The sequence below is a fragment of the Carcharodon carcharias genome, chromosome 19, assembly GCF_017639515.1.
Source record: "Carcharodon carcharias isolate sCarCar2 chromosome 19, sCarCar2.pri, whole genome shotgun sequence".
NCBI classification, from domain to species: domain Eukaryota; kingdom Metazoa; phylum Chordata; class Chondrichthyes; order Lamniformes; family Lamnidae; genus Carcharodon; species Carcharodon carcharias.
The window spans coordinates 55,431,911-55,451,241 of NC_054485.1; the positions used below are offsets into that span (position 1 = coordinate 55,431,911).

The following is a 19,331-nucleotide window of genomic DNA, read 5'->3' on the forward strand; positions in this document are numbered from 1 at the left end:
CTCAGCATATGCTAAACAATGTGCAGAATCTGTCCAAATCAACAATTTTGTAACACATTGCTCAACAAGAGAGAGAGAATATAAAGAGAAATTCAATTCTCAAAGAATTCAATTGCACACGTGGTAAAAGGTAAAAAAATAAACACCCATAGAGTTTATGTAAAACCTCCTGCAATTAGTGCAGTTTGAACATAAGACAAAGAGATTGGTATAATCAACAAAACTTATTGTGTAATAGAACCATCATGCATAGTTGCCTAATTAAGCATTGAGTACTGTTTTGTCCTGGATGAAGTCACGATATATTAATATAATTATATATTATTAAGAGAAGGTACAATTGTGTCCTTGAAGCTGCTGAAGCTCCTTGCGGCGTGTTGAAAATCTTATTCACTCCATTGAAAGTTACATGCAGGTGAGCAGGGGGAGAAAGCCATATTTAAGTCTGGCTTCACAAAGTAAGGCTTTAACTAATTAACTAGATCCATGCTGAGGTCAGGGTAGATGAGTTTCTTGCTTCCACGAAAGTATAGTTCACCCTTTTGTCTAGGCAGACAAATAGTTTGCTCTTTCACGCTATAGTGATGCAGTCTTAGTATTAATGGCCTTGGGGACTTGCGCTGTGGCTGTGACACCAAAGAGCGATGGGCCCGATGCACTACCGGCAGCGAATCGAAACGCTCCTTGCCAAAAACTTCCAAAAGAAGTGCCTCAGTAATGGCTGTAGGGTTTCCCTGTTCTGCACCCTCGGGCACCGAGAGAATCCTTAAATTTTGTATTCGGCTGCGATTCTCCAGGTCATCCACCTATGTCAACAATTTAGCACTTTGGACTTCCAGCTGGAGGCAGGAGGTTTCTAGAGCCGCAATTCTGTTGCTCGCTGATTGTTCAACATCCTACAGGCTTTGATTGAAGGAGGCAACAGAGACTTGTAGAGTAGCAAGAGAGGAACACAGTTCCAAATGGAGTCGAGCAAATTCAGTGAGAATAGTGCTCTGTAAGTCAGCAAGTGTGCTAATTGAATTAAGTTCAGCGTGGGAAGCTGCCTATGTTATTACCAGCTGTAACATTGGACACCGCATTCAATAAAGTACCAGGCCTGGTTTCATTCTGATTGCATTTGCCTCTGGGTTTAGACATTTCAAATGTATGTTGCAGCAGCAGAGCAAACCCCAAAACTCTGACAGTCAAAAAGCTGATCCTTTCAACATAACATCAGCAATTTCCACAGGGATAAACCACAGAAATCATGGAAGCTGTCTTCAGCCACCTCTTACTCCATTCCCATCACATGACTTGACACTCCCTCTACTGCTCTCTACTGCCCTCTCCTTTAAAGGCATACTTCTGTTTTCAAAACTTTACATTGGGTGGAAATTTACAACACTGTCGCAGCAGGTTCAGGCTATAAGATGCGGCAAATCATTGAAAAGTCCATTGACTTCGACAGGATTGTAAAATCCCGCCATTGTAAAATTCTACCCATTGAGTTTAAAATGGAAGTATGGACAGACAACATGGCACTTTCCGGTGTTTACTCAAACCTTATTAAACTCATATCTCCAGAGCTGGCTATGAAGAGTCATTAAAAATGCAAAGATCCCTCCAGGGATGTCCATTGATATCTAAAATGTGTGAAAAACCTTTTTACTTCTGAGGGAAGAGGAGATAGGAAGGGACTTCAAAGAACCTCACTGTGGAACATTGCTTCATTTAAAAAACATAGCAGCCATTTTGTTTTTGTTGTGACAATAAGACAGGCTGTGAGCAGCGATTTTGTATGCAAGACTCCAGGAAGTACTTTGAGAAACAACTTCAGAGAGGGTCCTTTGCCAAGGAAGGGCAAGAAGAAAGGTATTAAGAAATCAACTGCTGTTCTGCTGAAATTGTCCAGACGATCTATAAATGCCGTAACCACAGAATTAGTGAGGAACAGGAAACCTCTCTCCCCCAAAAACCTGCTGACCTGCTGAGTACACTTGAAAAAGGCCAAACACCAGCTGATCAACTGGAGAAGCCATCACAGCTGCTAAACTCACCCTCAAATTTCAACTCCTCTTCAGAAGGAAGGAACTCAAGCAATGGGCCTACAATAATATCTCATGGAGACTAATTTGAAATCTCATCTTTAATTTTTTAAAATCTTTATCTGCTTTTCATCTTTGTATTTGTATTTTAGTTAATAAGCTCATGGACCACTTTAGCGGGATGCCTTTTACATGGTTATGACATTCTGAATTAAGAAACAGTATTCAGAACAGCTGGTCTGTTTTGCCACATGGTTACCCTCATTTATGTAGTATTATGTGATGTGCTATGCAGAAAAAAAATCAGAATTATGTTATAATTGTATCATAACTCAATTTTTGTTCCCTCTCATTTCAGGACATATGACATAGGATGAACACTGCTCATCGCCTGATATTATCTGTGTTGTTGTCCCTTGATCTGCTCACTTTGGGGTTTGATGTCAGTGAGAACGTATGTTCCACCTTGGTTTCTGGAGTTCTGTACAGATCATTCTCCTTACAGGACATATTCCCTGAAGCCTTGTCTGGCTGCTCCTGGACTATTGAAAACCCAGATCCAACAAAATATTCAATTTACTTAAAATTTCATAAAGCGAAGCTGCTTTGCTCCCACACCTCTCTGATGGTACTGCAGTTGGATCACTACATTCCGAACCAGACCTGTAGCACATTGGATTACATTGATTATGATGCTGTTAACTTGTGTGAAACAAGGAATTTGTTTACATTTTTACAGTTTGATAAAGATTTTGTACAATTTTGTCTGACTTCTGAATCAGTTTTGAACGATAACCTCGGGAAAAATGCAATGGAATTTCAACTCTTGGAGGTTATTTTACTGAATAATGAGAATTCTAGCCAGTTTGGCTGTGGAATATTGTGCCATTGGTTTCAAAGCTGCTTGAGCAACAAAAATCATCATGAACCATGTGGAATTAATTACTCAGGGTGTGCATGCCCAGACATGCATGAAAATGAGTCCGACTCAAGCACGGCACTGCCTTTCATCGAAAACGAGTTCATAGCGTCAAAATTACATTCCAGAAATGCAAATGATTTTAATGTTGAGAACATTGCACCAAAAGTTGGTAAGTGCGATTGTTTTTTCTGTGCAGCTTTATCGTAAGATTTGCTGAAAGTTTTCTTTAACTTATAATACAAATTATTGATGTATTAATACATGAAATGAAAGTGATTAATACAGATTGTGTATTGTTTATCAAAATGCCAAAATTAATTTGCAATTTCTGATTTCTACCGTCTGTAACTATTTTAATAATCTGCCTTATGTTGTCAATAAAATGAAAGTAGTTAGTGATAACTAAGGACCAAACTGAAATCAGTTACATTAGTTTATGAGTTGATGAGGACATATACTTTCACAGGGTACTCAGGAGGATCATCATCATCTGTGCTCTTTCCAAAGGCAATTCCTTGGTTTATTGTCTCTTGCTGCTTCATCCTGAATTGTTTTCTTGGCAGCTTTTGTCAATGGTGGTTTGCCACTGCCTTCCATTAACAGGAGCAGGAGTTGGAGGGATTCCCAAGTCTACCTCAGCAGAAATGGTAATCAAACCCATGCTGTTGGCGTCGTTCTGTATCACATGCTAGCCATCTGAATCTACCATTTCCCACACAGGAGGATGTGATATTGAAATGATTTAAGAATACTAAAGCAGAATTTTAATAGTATTCAAGACGAGCATATGTAATTTTTTAATTTATTCATAGGATGTTGGCATTGCTCGCTCGGCAAGTGTTTATTGCCCATCCCTAATTGCCCTTGAGAAGGTGATAGTGAGCTGCCTTCTTGAACAACTGGCAGTCCATGCGGTGTAGGTACACTTACAGTGCTGTTAGGGAGGGAGTCCAGGATTTTGACCCAGCGACAGCGAGGCAACAGCGATATATTTTCAAGTCAGGATGTTGAGTGGCTTGGAGGGGAACTCCCATGTGGTGGTGTTCCCATGCACCTATTGCCCTTGTCCTTCTGGATGATAGTGGTTGTGGGGTTGGAAGGTGTTGCCTAAGGTGGCTTGATGAGTTCCATCAGTGCATCTTTGTAGATGGTACACACTGTTGCCATTGTGTGTCAGTAGTGGAGGGAGTGAATGTTTGTGGATGTGGTGCCAATTAAGCGGATTTGTCTTGGATGCTGTCAAGCATCTTGAGTTTTGTTGGAGCTGCACTCATCCAGGCAAGTGGAGAGTATTCCATCACACTCCTGACTTGTGCCTTGTAGATGGTGGACAGGGGTACAATTCTTAAGGGAGTGCAGGAGCAGAGTTTATGTGCCTAAATAATTGAAGGTGGCAGGACAGGTGGAGAGAGCAGTTACTAAGGCATACAGTATCCTGGGCTTTATTTATAGGGGCATAGGGTACAAGAGCAGAGAGATTTTGCTGATCTTATGGAAGACACTAGTTAGATCTCAGCTGAAGTATTGTGTACAGTTCTGGACGCCACACTATAGGAAGGGTGTGAACACATTGGACAGAGTGCAGAAGAGGTTTACAAGAATGGTTCCAGGGATGAGAAACTTCATTTATGAAGATAGATTAGAGATCTGGGACTGTTCGTTCTCCTTGGAGAGGAGAAGGCTAAGAGGAGATTTGATAGAAGTGTTCAAGATCATGAGGGGGCTGGATAGAGTAGATAGGGAGAAACTTCCCCCTCGTAAAAGGATCGAGAACGAGATGGCACAGATTTAAAGTGATTTGCATAAGAAGCGAACGTAATGTGAGAAAAACTTTTTCACATGGCGAGTGGTTCGAGTCTGGAATGCACTGCCTGGAAGTTTGGTGGAGGCTGTTCAATTGGGGCATTTAAGAGGGCACTAGATGATTATTTGAATGGAAACAAAGTGAAAGGGTACGGGGAAAAGGCAGGAGAATGGCCCTAAGTAATAATGCTCATTTGGAGAGCTTGTGCAGATATGATGGGCTGAATGGTCTTCGGCAGCATAACATTCTGTGTTTCTGTGACTCTGAGTCAGGTGAGTTACTCGCTGCAGGATTCCTAGCCTCTGACCTGGTCTTGTAGCCACAGCATTTATATGGCTAGTCCAATTAAGTTTCTGTTCAAGGCAACCCCCAGGGAAGTGGGGGATTCAGCGATGGTAATGCCATTGAATATCAAGGGATGCTGGTTAGATTCTCTCTTATTGGAGATGGTCATTGCCTGGCACTTGTGTGGCACGAATGTCACTTGCCACTTGTCAGCCCAAGCCTGGATATTGTCCAGGTCTTGCTGCATTTGGACATGGACTGCTTCAGTATCGGAGGAGACGTGAATGGTGCTGAACGTTGTTACTATATGGAGGGTAAAGCACTATATTGAGTACTATGTTGAGGGTTAAGCAAGATCTCTAATCAGGAGGTTCAGGCAATATAATCAACCATGGCTAAACAGTCAAGCGAGTTTAACGTGCTTTAACATCTTGAGATGGGATAACACCTTTTGAGTGCTCCAGATTATTTGTTATTGTTTTGTAATATATACAATGGAATGCATGAGCTGTTTTAGTTTATTTTCTTGTCTTGGACTCTCACGGCCAATGCATGTGACTGCCAGTCTGTATATTTATTTTGCAAAAGTTTGTGCATGAAAGAATAAATCCTTATTGAAGCTACTTCCCAAAGCAGGGCGTTGCTAGATGGAAGCCTAAGTTGGAGATAGAGCTATAACATCATAGCCCCTATTCTCTGACCTGCATACTTAAGAGAAAACAAAGAAGATGAAACCATAAAGTAACATTTTGGTAAACAGTAAAGAGTTCAAATTCTAATCAATGAAATGCAATTATCAACACCTGTACTTGCACTCCTTTCTTGCCAGCACTTTTTATAAACATGATAACCCACTTATGGGCACATAAATGTAGCATGAATATGTTAGGTGTTCATATGTGCAATTCACCAAGCAGAAATTGCACACCTCTATTTGGCTGCCTACCTGAAATAAATTAAAAAAAACATTGCATTGTGACCTGCCTGCCCTGAAGCTCTCCTTGAAGTGCGGCAGCATTGACATTAATGATTGGAAGGAGCTTGTTACCAGTTGTTCAGAATAGCGACAACTTGTTCATCAAGCTGCATTATGCTTTGAGTCACAATGTCTTGATGATGAGGCAGAGAGGCAGCAGAGAGGGAAAGAAAAAGTAGCAAACCCTGAACACCATATTCCACTACCTCATGGATATCCTGCCCCATCCAGCCTAAAGGTCTGGGGGTCGAGATTTGGCCTGTTCAGTCACATGAAGACCCCTCGCGACATTGAGTAGATGTCATTCTTGAATTGAGGCACAGTGGTGACGTTGATGTTCACTGGCTACAATAAATTATATAGAAGGGATTTTGTTGGAGTAGGGTAGAAAGCTGAACAAATTTTGAACAATTCTGTTCTTTACTTGAATATGGACCCTGATGGTTCACCTGTTGAAGCCTTTGCCAGCAATTGTATTGTCATTCTGTCTTCCATTCTAGCACAAAAATGTTGTAAATTGTTGCATCACGTTCAGCTAGTATCTCCTGATTTACTGATTTTATTCTATTTCATTATAAACACAGATTACTAGAGGATTAGTTGGAGTGCAATAGATTGTAGTTGAGGGTACCTGTTTGACTGCAGATTTAGAGTCCTGGATGTATTCTGTAAGAAATCTGTTCATTCCCAGTAATATTGTATTGCTGTCATGCAGTGAGAGCCTTTGTGATTGCATTCCTATCATAAATTCACAATTTTTCCTCATGTAAATTTTGTAAAATTTATGCAATTTACTCCCATACCCATCATGAAGTGATTTTGAGGCTGTAACACAACTGTTACTTTTTAACTTCTACTGAGATACTAAACTGAAGGGTCAGTATCACAGTTAATCACAACATCATGAGCAAAAAAAGACATGGGGCAGAATTTTGCCCTTGGCAGGTAAGGTTGGACAGGCAGTGTAAATTTTAATTTAATTAGCTTGTTAATGGCCTTACTAGACCTTTTAATTATTGACGGGCGCGCAGTCACTGAATGAAATATTGTGCGAGTGTGCAATGACGTTGGGACGCACATCCGTGTCATCGCGCGTCATTTTACGATCAGACGTGTCGGGCTCAAGAATTTTATGGGCAGAATTTTTACATTGGTTGGGCTTCCCACCCTGCCACGGGAGAAGTTCGCACGGATCACATTTCTGCTGATCAGGGCTGCCCCACAGCCATTTAAAGCTTTATGGAATGTTAAGTAGCTGGAGGCTAGTCTTCCTCCCCTCACTTGGCAGCACATCCCACCTCATTGAGGTGATGGCCAACCTGATTGATTGGCAGTTCTGTAGTCCCAACAGCGCCATTGGTACCAGTGGCCACTGCTGGGACTAAATGCAGTCCACAGAGCCTAAGTACTTGAGCCCACAAGGCAAGCTAAGTCCAGGATCTCGTGGTGGGGAAGGGGACAAGCCCAGTGAACGGGGTTGGGAGGGTTGGTCATTGTGATTTAAAGGACAGGCGAGGAGGGAGCACCTCGGGGACCAGAACTTGGCAGGGGTGGGGGGGAAGGGTTGTTTTTTAAATTCATTCATGGGATATGGGTTTCGCTGTCTGGGCCAGTATTTATTGCCATCCCTAGTTGCCCTTGAGAAGGTGGCGGTGAGCTGTCTTCTTGAACCGCTGACATCCATGAGGTGTGGGTACACCCATTGTGCTGTTAGGAAGAGAGTTCAGGATTTTGACCCAGCGACAGTGAAGGAATAGCGATATTTGTCTAGTCAGGATGGTGAGTGACTTGGAGATGGTGGTGTTCCCATCTATCTGCTGCCCTTGTCCTTCTGTGCCTGATCTGAAAAGGGGACCAATAATGGAGGCAGCCCCCTGCCCCTTCTGCCTAAGGTTTAAGCATGGCTGCCTGCCAGGGTTTCCTTCTGTGCCTGAACCCCTCCTGCAACCCTCAAAGTTGAGGCCATGGTAGGGAATGGCCCTTAAGTTGAAATGAGGATTGGTTGACAGGTAGCTAGCCAAAGAATTGGAATCAACAGGTAATATTTGGGTGGGTAGGCTGTACCTAGTAAGGTACCTTAAGAATCAATGCTTGGACCTCAGTTATTTACAATCTATATCAATGATTTAGATGACCGAGTGTAATGTATCCAAGTTTTCTGATGATATGAAATTGGGAAAGTAGGCTCTGAGGCAGATGCAAAGGCACAGCAAAGAGACATAGGAAGGTTAAATAAGTGGCCAGGAACGTGGTAAATGGAATGTAATAGAAGTGTAAAACTATCCACTTCGGTATAAAAAATAGAAAAGCAGATTTTTAAAAAAATGGTGAGACTGGGAAATACTCTGGTATTCTTGTACATGAATCATATAGTTAGCACGCAGGCACAGCAAGCAATTAGGAAAGCAAATGACAAGTTAGCCTTAATCACAAAGAATTTGGAGTATAAGAGTAAGTCTTACCATGATTATACAGGGCCATGTTGAGTCTAAACTTGGAGTACTTCATACAGTTTTGGCCTTCTTACCTAAGGAGGGATATACTTGCTTTGGAGGGAATGCAGCAAAGGTTCATTAAACTGATTCCTGGGTTGGGAGGATTATACTATGAGTTCAGATTGAACAAATTAGGCTTTACTTCATAGTAGTTAGAGGAATGAAGGGTAATCCTATTGAAATGTATAGTGTAAAATTTTACGGGACCCTATCAGCAGAATAGTAAAATTCCCTGGTGGCCTTGCCAACACCAACCCATTCACCCTGACTTGTCCGCAATTTACTGACTGAGGCCATAAACCTCAATTGGGGCAATTGCAGGAAAGCTGCCCTTGGCCTCGACCACCCCCTGTAAATTGCAGAAAAAATACCATTTGCTTTCCTAAATGCTTGTTGTACCTGCGTGCTAACTTTATATGATTTGTGTACAGGGAAATCCAGGATATTTCTCAGCTTCATTATTTTTAAAATAACCTGCTTTTTTTATTTTTTCTACCAAAGTGGATAATTTTGCACTTCTCCAAATTATATTTCATCTGCCATTCAGTTAACCTGTCTACATCCCTTTGCAGTCTCTTTGCATGTGCCTCACAGCTTACTTTCCAATCCAAGTTTGTATCATCAGCAAACTTTGATGCATTACCCTCAGTAATCTAAGTCATTGATATAGATTGTAAATAACTGAGGTCCAAGCACTGATTTTTGAGGTACCTCACTAGTTACTACCTACCAACTCCAAAATCACTTGTTTATTCCTATTCTCTGTTTTCTGTCTGTCAACCAATCCTCATTGCATGCTAATATATTACCCTCAATCTCATGAGCCTGAATGTTATGCAAAAACTTCTTGCGTGACATCTCATCAAATGCTTTTTGAAAATCCAAAGACCTATATCCACTGATTTCTCCTTATCTTTCCTGCTAGTTGTTACCTCAAAAAACCGTAACAGATCTGTCAAACATAATTTCCTTCGAATAAATCTGGGTTGACTATGTTCAATCATATTATGATTTTCTGAGTGACTTTTTATCACATCCCTGACAATAAATTCTACCATTTGCCCTAACACTGGTTTCAGGCTAGGTGGGCTACTGTTCCCTGTTTTCTTCCTCACTCCTTTCTTGAACAGTGGGGTTACATTTGCTACCTTCAAAACCATGGGGACCTAAACAGAATCTAGGGAGTTCTGGAATATTAAAATCAATGTATTATCTGGGTAGCTACTCTTTTAAAATCATAGAATGTAGGCCATCAGTTCTAGGAGATTTATCGGCTTTTGGTCCTATTAATTTCTTAATTTCTCCAGTGTTTTTTCCTTATTAACTTGTGCTCATTTTCACCGGATCCTTGGTTCCTCACTGTTACCAAAATGTTTATTGTGTTTTCCACCGTGAATACAGATACAGAGTATTCATATAGTGGCCCTTCCATCCCCTTATTCTCAATTATAATCCCTCCTGTCTGTGCCTCTAAGGGACCTACAATTACTTTTGCTAATCTCTTCTTTTTTACAAAAAACATTTACAATCTCTTTATGTGTCCTATTAACTTACTGGCATAATCTGTTTTCTTTGTCTCATTCTTTGTCGTCCTTTGCTGAGTTATAAAATCTTCACAATTCTCAGGCGTGCTACTGTTATGGACATGGGAGAGATGTTAAGATGGTTTCCTCCTTTTTCACCTCTCAACTGACCACAGATATATGTGGTTTTAAAGAAGTGCTTCAACCCCTTAAGTCCTGTGACTCTCAAAAGACAGGTTTTCTTGTAAGTTTAAAAGAAAGGAAGAATAAATGTTTATTTCGCAACAACCAATGTATTCGCTACAGCATCCACTCACAAGTGCATACAGATATGCACAAACAAAAGAAGAAGTGTTTACAAAAGAGGTAGCATTTACTTAGGTGTTTAAAAGCCCAAAAAAATCATTGTTATACTTGAGTCTTTCGAGATGGAAACTTGAAACATTTCAGGCCTGATGATTCCTTTTTGGTCCACTGGAGAAGGGAAGGTTGGAATTTTGCGGCAACAAATTCGCAATGGATTACTACCTGCAGAAGCCATGTTTCTGGCTACGCCCCAGTCGAGGTGCAGCTGTGGTGAAGATTTGGCTTGGTTGTTCAAATTGTTAAGTAAAAGGCTAGCCCCAATTCTTTGCTTGTGGGTGGATTTTAGGCAAGGTCCTTTCTTTGCTGGGCTGGATCTATTCCCTCTGAGTCTCCTTGTCTCACAGACTGACTGACTAAGTCAAAAATGTGTGTTAATAAATGTTCCTTATCACAACCTTGTTTCAGGCAGGTGACCATTGTATGTGTTTGTCCTCCAAAACTGGTCTCTGACGATTTAAGCATTGGCACACAATGGGGTTTGAATTTTAGCCATTTGCATCTCTTTGTGGTACAATGGGTTTTTCTTCACCATCATTCTTTGGAATTCCATTTTGTAGTCAAGAGGCTTGCGGGGTCATTGTACACTGTTTTCTGCAGGTATTTGGACATTAGCAGCTATTAAATCCACAAGAAAGACCTGTTGCATTTTAATGTCATCTCAATGGAATATCCCCCAAAATATTTGTATTTTAATGCCCTGTCCAGACAAGCAGGGCAACTTCCAGCTTTGTACAGTTCCATGTATGTTAGCAGACAAAAAGGGACTCTCAATTCCATCTTGTTTCAAAGCAGATTGCCCATTCTCCATTCTGTTTTTAAAAGTAAACTGTCCATTTTCTGCTACTCTATTTAGGAACATTATAAGCCTCTTCCTTTATTCTAATATCTTTAACTTTTCATGTTAGCCATGGTTGGATCACTTTTCCCATGAGTTCCCTATTCTTCTAGGGCATTACTATTTGCTACAACTTCTTCAAATGTTTGCCATTGTTAATATAACTTCATATCTTCTAAACTAGTTTCCCAATCTATCTTAACTAACTTGCCACTCATACCTATGTAGTTTGATTTGTTCACACTTATGACCTGAGTTGGACTTACCTAAATCACCTACAAATTCAATATAAGATTCTATCATTTCTTGATAACTTTCCTCAAAGGCTTCTTTACAGCTAGGTTATGAATTAACCCTGTCTCATTGCACAACACCATACCTAAAACAGTGTGTTTCCTCAACATGCCGATCTTGAAAATTACCTTGAATGTTCCATGAACTGGCCCTCCACAAATTTTGTTTGCCCAGTTGCCCAGAAATAACAGAGGAAGTTATTTGTGGGGTTTTGGATATCAGGTACTTTTAATCAGATTCACCTATCTTAACACAATTAATAATGATTCAATTTTATTATATTGGCTGTTGAATCTTTTTTGATACCTGCACAATGCCTATACATAAGGAAATTACATTGTCAATCTGCAGATGAGTCAGGGTAGTTTTCAACTCTCGGAATTTTAACTCCCAAAAAAGTCGCAGTTTGGGTCGAATGAGATGCAAAACTTAAAAATCTCAGATTTACCATTAAACTGGCCACTTACAGTCTTAATGGAGGTGGAACAGGGTTGGGCAAACAACCCACTCCCAGAAAGTGGGTTTGTCATTTAAATATTATGAGGCTATGTACCTTAGATTTAACCTATCTTCTGTGTTTAATCCTGAGGGAAACCTGGCAGCTAAAGGGAGACAAGGACTGCTTTATAGTAAAGGTAAGTGCCTTTACACTACTTTCTGTGGGCTGGGTAGAGGAGGAATGCTTCCTCCCAGCTCACCAGGCTTATTTTCTTTCGCGCCTACCATGGGACAGCACATCCACCCCATTCCCCAGGATAGACTGGACCCACTCCACCCTACCAGGATTGGAAAATAGACTATCCAGTCATTCCTCACCCCCAGGTTTGCAGATCGAACTGTAGGATCAAGACCCACTCCCACCATAGTTCCAATAACCCAGCTGGAGTCTCCCTGTCTGCTTGTGGGCTGAGGCCATGTCCAGAATGTTCCCTGCTCACAAGGAGCCAAGCCTGTCAATCAGGCTGATTTCTAAGTGAAGAATCTGCTGGGAAAAAGGCACACACTGCAACATTAAAACTGGACAGCATGACACCAAAACTTCCACCCCTCCTCATGCTCAAGACCATGTCCCAGCCCGATAAATATTGGGATCTTAATGTTGTTGCTCATAGCAAATGTGCAAGGAAATTTTCCGTTATGTTTGTTGCTGTTGGTATTTTGTTTCTGCAAATACGTAATTAAACCTTTTCCTGTGGATCTGGGTGTGATTAGAAGTGTGTGTGCCATCTTTTTTAGTTGTAACATTACATCTTATTTTAACTCAGAGTGGCAACCATGTTGGCCGGCCTGTGGTGGGCAACAAACCATTGCAACCACGGCAGCATAGGGCCAGGGAAATTGTAACCCCTGGCTCTCATCTGCCCAATTCCTGTCAGTTACTTCCCAGAAACTATTGCGAAGTGGCAGTTGGTCCATGGACAGGAGCAGAATGTTGGGCAGCAACAGGTCTTCACCAGGAACTGAAAGAATGGTTTCCAACACTTAGGGTAGCCAATGGTAGAAAGTTTGTGAAGCAAACATGATTGGCGAGAGAGGTAAGACTAGGCCAAGGGAGGCCTAACTTATCCTTGTGGAACCTAGAGAGCATTCCTGCTCCTCATAGCTTCACAAGGAGAGTGAAACAAAGCAAAATCTTTTACCGCCTTGATCAATTACCAGCCTTGATTCCTCTTCCTGCTAGGTTGTCCTGCTGGAAAAATACCACAACAGCTTCCCCACACATGCCTCCAGTTAAAATATTTGCATACATGAAGAAGGACCCCCAATAGTTAGTCGAATCAGAACTTTTGGGAAGGGAATGGGAACTGGGCAGCTTCGTCCTGCAGCACTTTTAATTACCTCCCACCTGATTCCACGTGACACTCAGGATTAATCTCACCCCTATTATGTCAGAAGACAGTACTCTGGTAGAAATAGGGTATTAACCATTTTTTAGTTGCACTTTTAAAAAATTCATTATTATTCAGGACGTGGGAGTCATTGGCAAGGCCAGCATTTGTTTCCCATTCTTGATTGCCCTTCAGAAGATGACGAGTGCCTTCAGCCTCTGCAGTGTAGCTACACCAACCATGCTGTGAGGGAGAGAGTTTCAGCTTTTTGACTTTGTCTTCACAAGAACTGTGTGCTGGTCATTCTTACCAATACTGTAATTGGCATATGCATCTGAGACAGATACATACATGAGGCTGAGATAAAATAGGTATTTTCTCCTGTGGTTCTCTAACCACAGCAGGCCCAGTTTGGAAGATATGTCCTTCAGGGATGGATCAACATGATTAGTAGTAGTGCTACTAATTCGCTCTTGGTGATAGACATTGAAATCCCCTACCCAGTGTACATTCTGTGCCCTTGCTACTCTCAGTGCTTCTTAGAAGTGTTGTTCAACATGGCAGACCACTGATTCATCAGCTGAGGGAGGGTGGTAATCAGCAGAAGGTTTCTTGCCTAAGTTTAACCTGATGCCATGACACTTCATGGGGTCCAGAGTCAATGTTGAGGACTCCTAGGGCCACTTCCTTCTGACCACATGCCACCGTGCCTTCGCATCTGGTGGGTCTTTCCGAGTGTTGGAGCAAGACACACCCATGAATGGTAATGGAGGAACCTGTGACATTGTCTGTAAGGTATGATTTGTTAAGTATGACTATGTCAGGCTGTTACTTGACTAGTCTATGTGTAAGGAACATATCTTTTTTTCTGTTGGACTGTGAATTTAAATTAAAATGGCTGCAGGTTGAAAGATATGTCCACTGGAACAGCATGATAGATATATACAATGTTGCAGTCCTGGAACAGAGTGTGCCTTGAAAGACAAGATGGTGCCGGAAAGGAGTCCAGGACCAAGCATCAATGTTTTATTTGATTCCTGACAAGGTAACCAGGTTTTGGGTGAGAATAGTTCCTAGCTGAAAGGAACAAGACCAAAAACCTTTTTCTCCTGTGTGTGGAAGATTCCAGTAATTCCATAGCAAAAAGCTCCTGGCCTGCAAAGAGAAAACATCTAAACGCTCTTTTCCTCATAACTGTATAACCTGCTCCCTCTCCGAGGAAACCCCTGTAAAAAGGAAAAGGGGAAAACCACTGTTAGAAACATTGTAAAGCAAGTTCTTAACCAGTGAACTAGGTACTGAAAGTGCTGGAAGACCACTTCATATTATCAACAAGAACAGTAAGGAATTTGGAAGACATTGTTCAAAATCAACCCATCGACTCCTGTTATTGAACTGTTTTATCCCACCCTTAAAATCCATGTTTCGTGTGTTGTGTGTGTGTGTTTGAAGGGAGTTAAGAAGGGCGTAGAGTTTAAATTATACTGTTAGAAGTTAGCAGTTCATATTTCTTTCTTTCGCTAGTAGGTAAAATACAATTTGTATGATAAACAATTATTTATTTATTAAGTTTAAAAAACTGGAGCTCGGATTCTGTTAACCTAAATTAAACAGTTAAGTAGAATTGGAGCAATCTGGTAGTTTGATCAAACTTTTTTCACACTTGTCGTGGCTCAGAGAACAGTGGGGCTTGATATTACAGCGCACTGTCCCCAGTGAGTGTGACAAAGTTTGGGGGCTCGTGTCTTGGATATTTTAGAATGAGAGACAACTATGATTTGGGTGTAGATTTAGTATGTAAAAATCTAAAAGGAAAGACCAGGGGCAGAAATTTTCCTTTGGTGGGCAGGCGCGCGCCCAACCTGTTCAAGGGTGAAATGATAAGTGTTGACATCAGCCTAGTGTGCCGTTGTCAATGCGCAGTCGCACGATAGTTCGGTCGACGGACGCGCGCCGGAGTCGGCAGTGTGCCCGCTGACAATTAAAAGGCCTGTTAAGGCTGTTAAATAACGAATTAAGCTAAATTTTGTGCTGCTGGACCAAACTAACGGTTGGCAGGCAGAGGAAAAGGCCAAGCGGTCTTTGTACTTTTTTGGAAACCTCAGGTGGAATTTTCCGAGCCTGCTGGCGGCGGGCATGATGGGTGGCATGTGCGGAAAATATGGCGGGAACCATTTCACGACGGCTTGAAGGCAGGTCACGATCTTCTGCTCAGCCTACCAACGGCGGGCCCTGTTTCCTGCCATCGGTCGGCGGGGAGCTAATTGTAATGCATTAGCATATAATTAAAAGGCCATCTCGCCAGGCTCTTGGAACCCTACCATATCATCCGTCCACATCGGCGGGAAAGCACACCAATGTGTTTCACAACAGCACACAGGCGATGTGCGCTTGGCAGCCTTCACTTTGGGGGAACAGAGGTGAGTGAGCAGCAGTGTTCTCCACAGCTCACCCGTTGTTTACATGCTTCAGGGACGCGGGGTGGGGGGTGGTGGGTAGGTGGACTGAAGCCTGGCCCAGGAGGCGACTGCTGAGGCTTGGGGGAAGGTTGGTGGTGTCAGGGGGCAAGTGTTGGCCAGCCTTGGAGGTCACTGCTTTGGCGAGGGGGCTGTTGTCTGGGGGTAAGTGCTGGCCAGCCTCTGAGGCAACTCCTGGGGGGTGGGGGGGTCAAGTCCTGTCCTGGCGCTTCATCCTGTGCACAGGCAATCGGGGAGTGGGGAGCGGGTACAGGGTAAGTGATGGGAGTGGCCACGCATTAAAGACACCTGTATAAACTGACCATGCCTCTGCAACTAAGACAGATCAGCGCAGCCACAGTGATATGATTGGGTTCAGGCTCCTAGCCTGCCTGCCCATGCAAGCAACGCAGAGGCACCAACGGACCACCAAACGCCTCATACCTTACCCGCCCCAGCATCCCCTGCCCCCCCACCCCCGGCACAGACTTCGAGTCCACCACCATTTTATTGGACCACGGAGCAGTTGGACTGCAGATGTTGTACAATAGCCTCACCAACATTGGCCGTGTAATTGTCACTGCTGGAGGCGCTCACAGTCCCTTGCAATCTCAGGTTTGGACCAGTGTTCCCCCATGTCGCAGGTTGACAGGGCAGCCATGCAGCACACTCATGTCTGCCAATCCGAGGGGTGACCAGCACTCTCTGGGAAGCATTAAGGGGCGGTCACACAGAGAGGAAACATGCTAAGTACAGCCATGATAACCACGTCTCTCTCTTTCATGCTGCAGGAGGACCATGTCAGGATCATGGATACTGATGACCTAGCTGTATGCCTGATGGCCTACAGAGATCGTAGAAGATGGAGGAGAGAGCGACTGATACGCCTGCCTTTTACCAGGTTTCACATCTGAGTGACAAGAACACTGTTCATCAGAACAAGGAGCCACAGGCAGGGTGACATTCTTAGGAGTTTATTGAAAATAGAGAACAGTATGTGGCCAGGCTGTGCAACTACTTGTACCTAACTTTCCTAACCCTGCTGCTACGTCTTGATGCTCTCTGGACATCCATAGCAGAGGTGGAGGTAGCATGATGACTGTGACACCCTGTCTGTGGTGACTTTAGCGGGCGTCCTCTGGAGGGCCGAGACTTGGAGGGCCCCGGCCTGCTTTTGGGGCCCTGCTGTGTGGCAGTGGCACCCTCCTGAGCCTGTGAAGCTGGATCTGTGGAGAACACAGAAAGATAGGATTCGGATGGGCCAATCACTCCCAGAGTCACCTGGGTGGATGGCCCCGGAGTGTCCGGGTGCTGATCCTCCTCCCTTTGGGTGCCCGAGGATCCCCAGCTGACTCTGTGAACGGAAGGGATAGCTGGAGTGAGATTGAGCCGCCCAGCACCCCTCTCCCGAGCACACTTTTGGAGGCCAGCTATGGCATTAGTGATGGAGTTAAGCTTGTGCAGCAGTGCAGGAGTGACATCCTGGCCCAAGGTCTCCATGTCGGCTGCTATCCTTCCCATGTTGAGATGCCAGCGCTATTACTGCAGCCTGAAGGCAGACGGACTCGGCCATCATGCCTTGCAGTCTGAGGAGTGCAGCGGGCATCCCTTTCTGTTGTTCCGTAGCTTGCCTATGCAGGTCCAGCAACTGTGACATGACCGAGTCCAGAGGCTCGTCGTCTGACTTGGACCCAGCAACGCTCTGGCCTCCAGCAATCCTCCAAATGCTGGGGACCTCCGCCTGCTGTGGATCAGAAAGTGCGATCTGCTCACCAGATTGTGACCCTGAGGCTACTCTAAAGCTAGGTCCCGTCAAGGTCCCACTAAGGTGTGTTTCTCTGCGCTGGTGGAGAGTGGGTGAGCGCTGTGATGGGACTTCAGGGAGGGTGCCTTCAGATTTCTCTTCAGAGGTTTCTTCGGAGCTTGATTGGAGGCCCTGGGTCATGTTGGCTGTTTGGCATTGTGCCTATGAAAGCAAGGGGAGATAATTATTGCATGGCAGTGGCCTGTGAAACAGGACACATCACTCACAGCATGGTTGCCTGATGGACGTTGCACTGCTGGATCCTCACTTGTTAGAGCAACGCAGACCTCACCATCATCACAGGACTGGTCCTGGTCATTGCCGGTGAACTGGATGGCTCTGCTTTCGAATTCTGTCAGGACTTTGATTTCCGGTATCTCTCCAACTGTCTGCGACCTTTCCCTCCTGTTGTGAGCCAGTTTGTCCTGCATGGATGGAGATGGGGAGAGTGTATCAGGGCTCCTGCTGGACCAGATGATAAGTATGTCTAGCCTGTGTGGATGGTGAGTGGACCCATGGACAATGACGGTGTGTGTGAAAGAGTGAATGGTGATGTCTCTTGCAATGGCAGTGAGTGAGGGCCCTATGGATGTGTGATGGATTTCTGAGTGTGTGAGTTGGGAGTGATGAAAAGAGTGACTTACCCTGGCTGAACGGAGGAGATCATTCATCCTTTTGTGGCACTGAGTGGCTGTTCTCCTCTGCAGGGCGTTCACACTGACAACTGCTGTCACCCTTTCCCAAGCTGGGTTGGTGACATTGCTACCCATCCTGCAGCCAGAGTGGGCGTAGAGCAAATCCCATCGGGCCTCCATGGCATCCAGCAGTCACCCGAGGGACCCGTCATTGAAGCAGGGGCTACAGTCTTTTAGCCTTTGCTGGCCATGTCTCCCGGGTGGTGAGCTGCTGGCCATGAGCGCTTTGCTGGAGGCTGCCTTTTAAAGATGGCGGCCGGCATGATACAACAGCAGGGTAATGTTGAGCGGGCGACTGAGAGCCTGCCCGCCATGGAAGCTGCATGTTTCCCAGGAATACATAAATAATGAACCATGTTCAGGAAGATACGGTTTGAAAACCCGCCATTTCGTTGGCGGGTAGGACTCCATTTTACCTGCCCGCTACTGCACTTAGTGCAATTCTGGGGAAATTTGGCCCCTCAAGCATTGGTGTGATGTGGTTTCCAAAAGCAAATAAAAATAAAATAAATGTTTTACAATTAAATTAATAACATGTCCCTGCTCATGTGACAATCACATGATGGGACATGTCTTATTACATTTTAATTTTCTTTTTTCTATATCTCGTCTTCTCCCTGAGGCAGCTCTGTGCCTCAGGGAGATTAGGAAATGCCCACTTGAGCCCATGTGCAAAGTTTGCGCTCGGCCCGCTCGCCCTCCTTCCCACCCTGCCCAGGCAGCATCGAGCGCTGTTGCTCGCGTTTCACGCTGGGTGAGCCTTAATTGGTGCGATGCCGATGGTTGGCTTGCCGACCGTCCCCACTGTGCCCACCCGCAGAGGGCAAAATTCTGCCCCAGGCTTGTACTGTCAAAAATAAGATGGCACTGGAACTGCTAAAGCTTTTCAGTAAGTGGAAGAGATGTCCCTGACGATTTTACAAGGATCCCAAAAGCCAGGTTAATCAACTTGTCAAGTAAATTAAGGGTAGGATTTCCTGCCAATGCTAGGAAGGCAGGGATAATCGATGAGATGGCACA

At 43.9% G+C, this 19,331-nt stretch overlaps 1 protein-coding gene across 1 annotated transcript in view; it reads left to right on the forward strand.

Moving 5' to 3' along the window:
* The first annotated feature begins 2,400 nt into the window (after nt 1–2,400).
* The window catches only part of adgrb2 (adhesion G protein-coupled receptor B2), a 1,120,188-nt gene continuing 1,103,257 nt past the window's right edge, over nt 2,401–19,331 (forward strand). The window contains exon 1 of the mRNA XM_041212905.1: nt 2,401–3,047. Within this exon, the coding sequence (XP_041068839.1) occupies nt 2,401–3,047 (647 nt within the window). The remainder of the gene's footprint in view (nt 3,048–19,331) is intronic.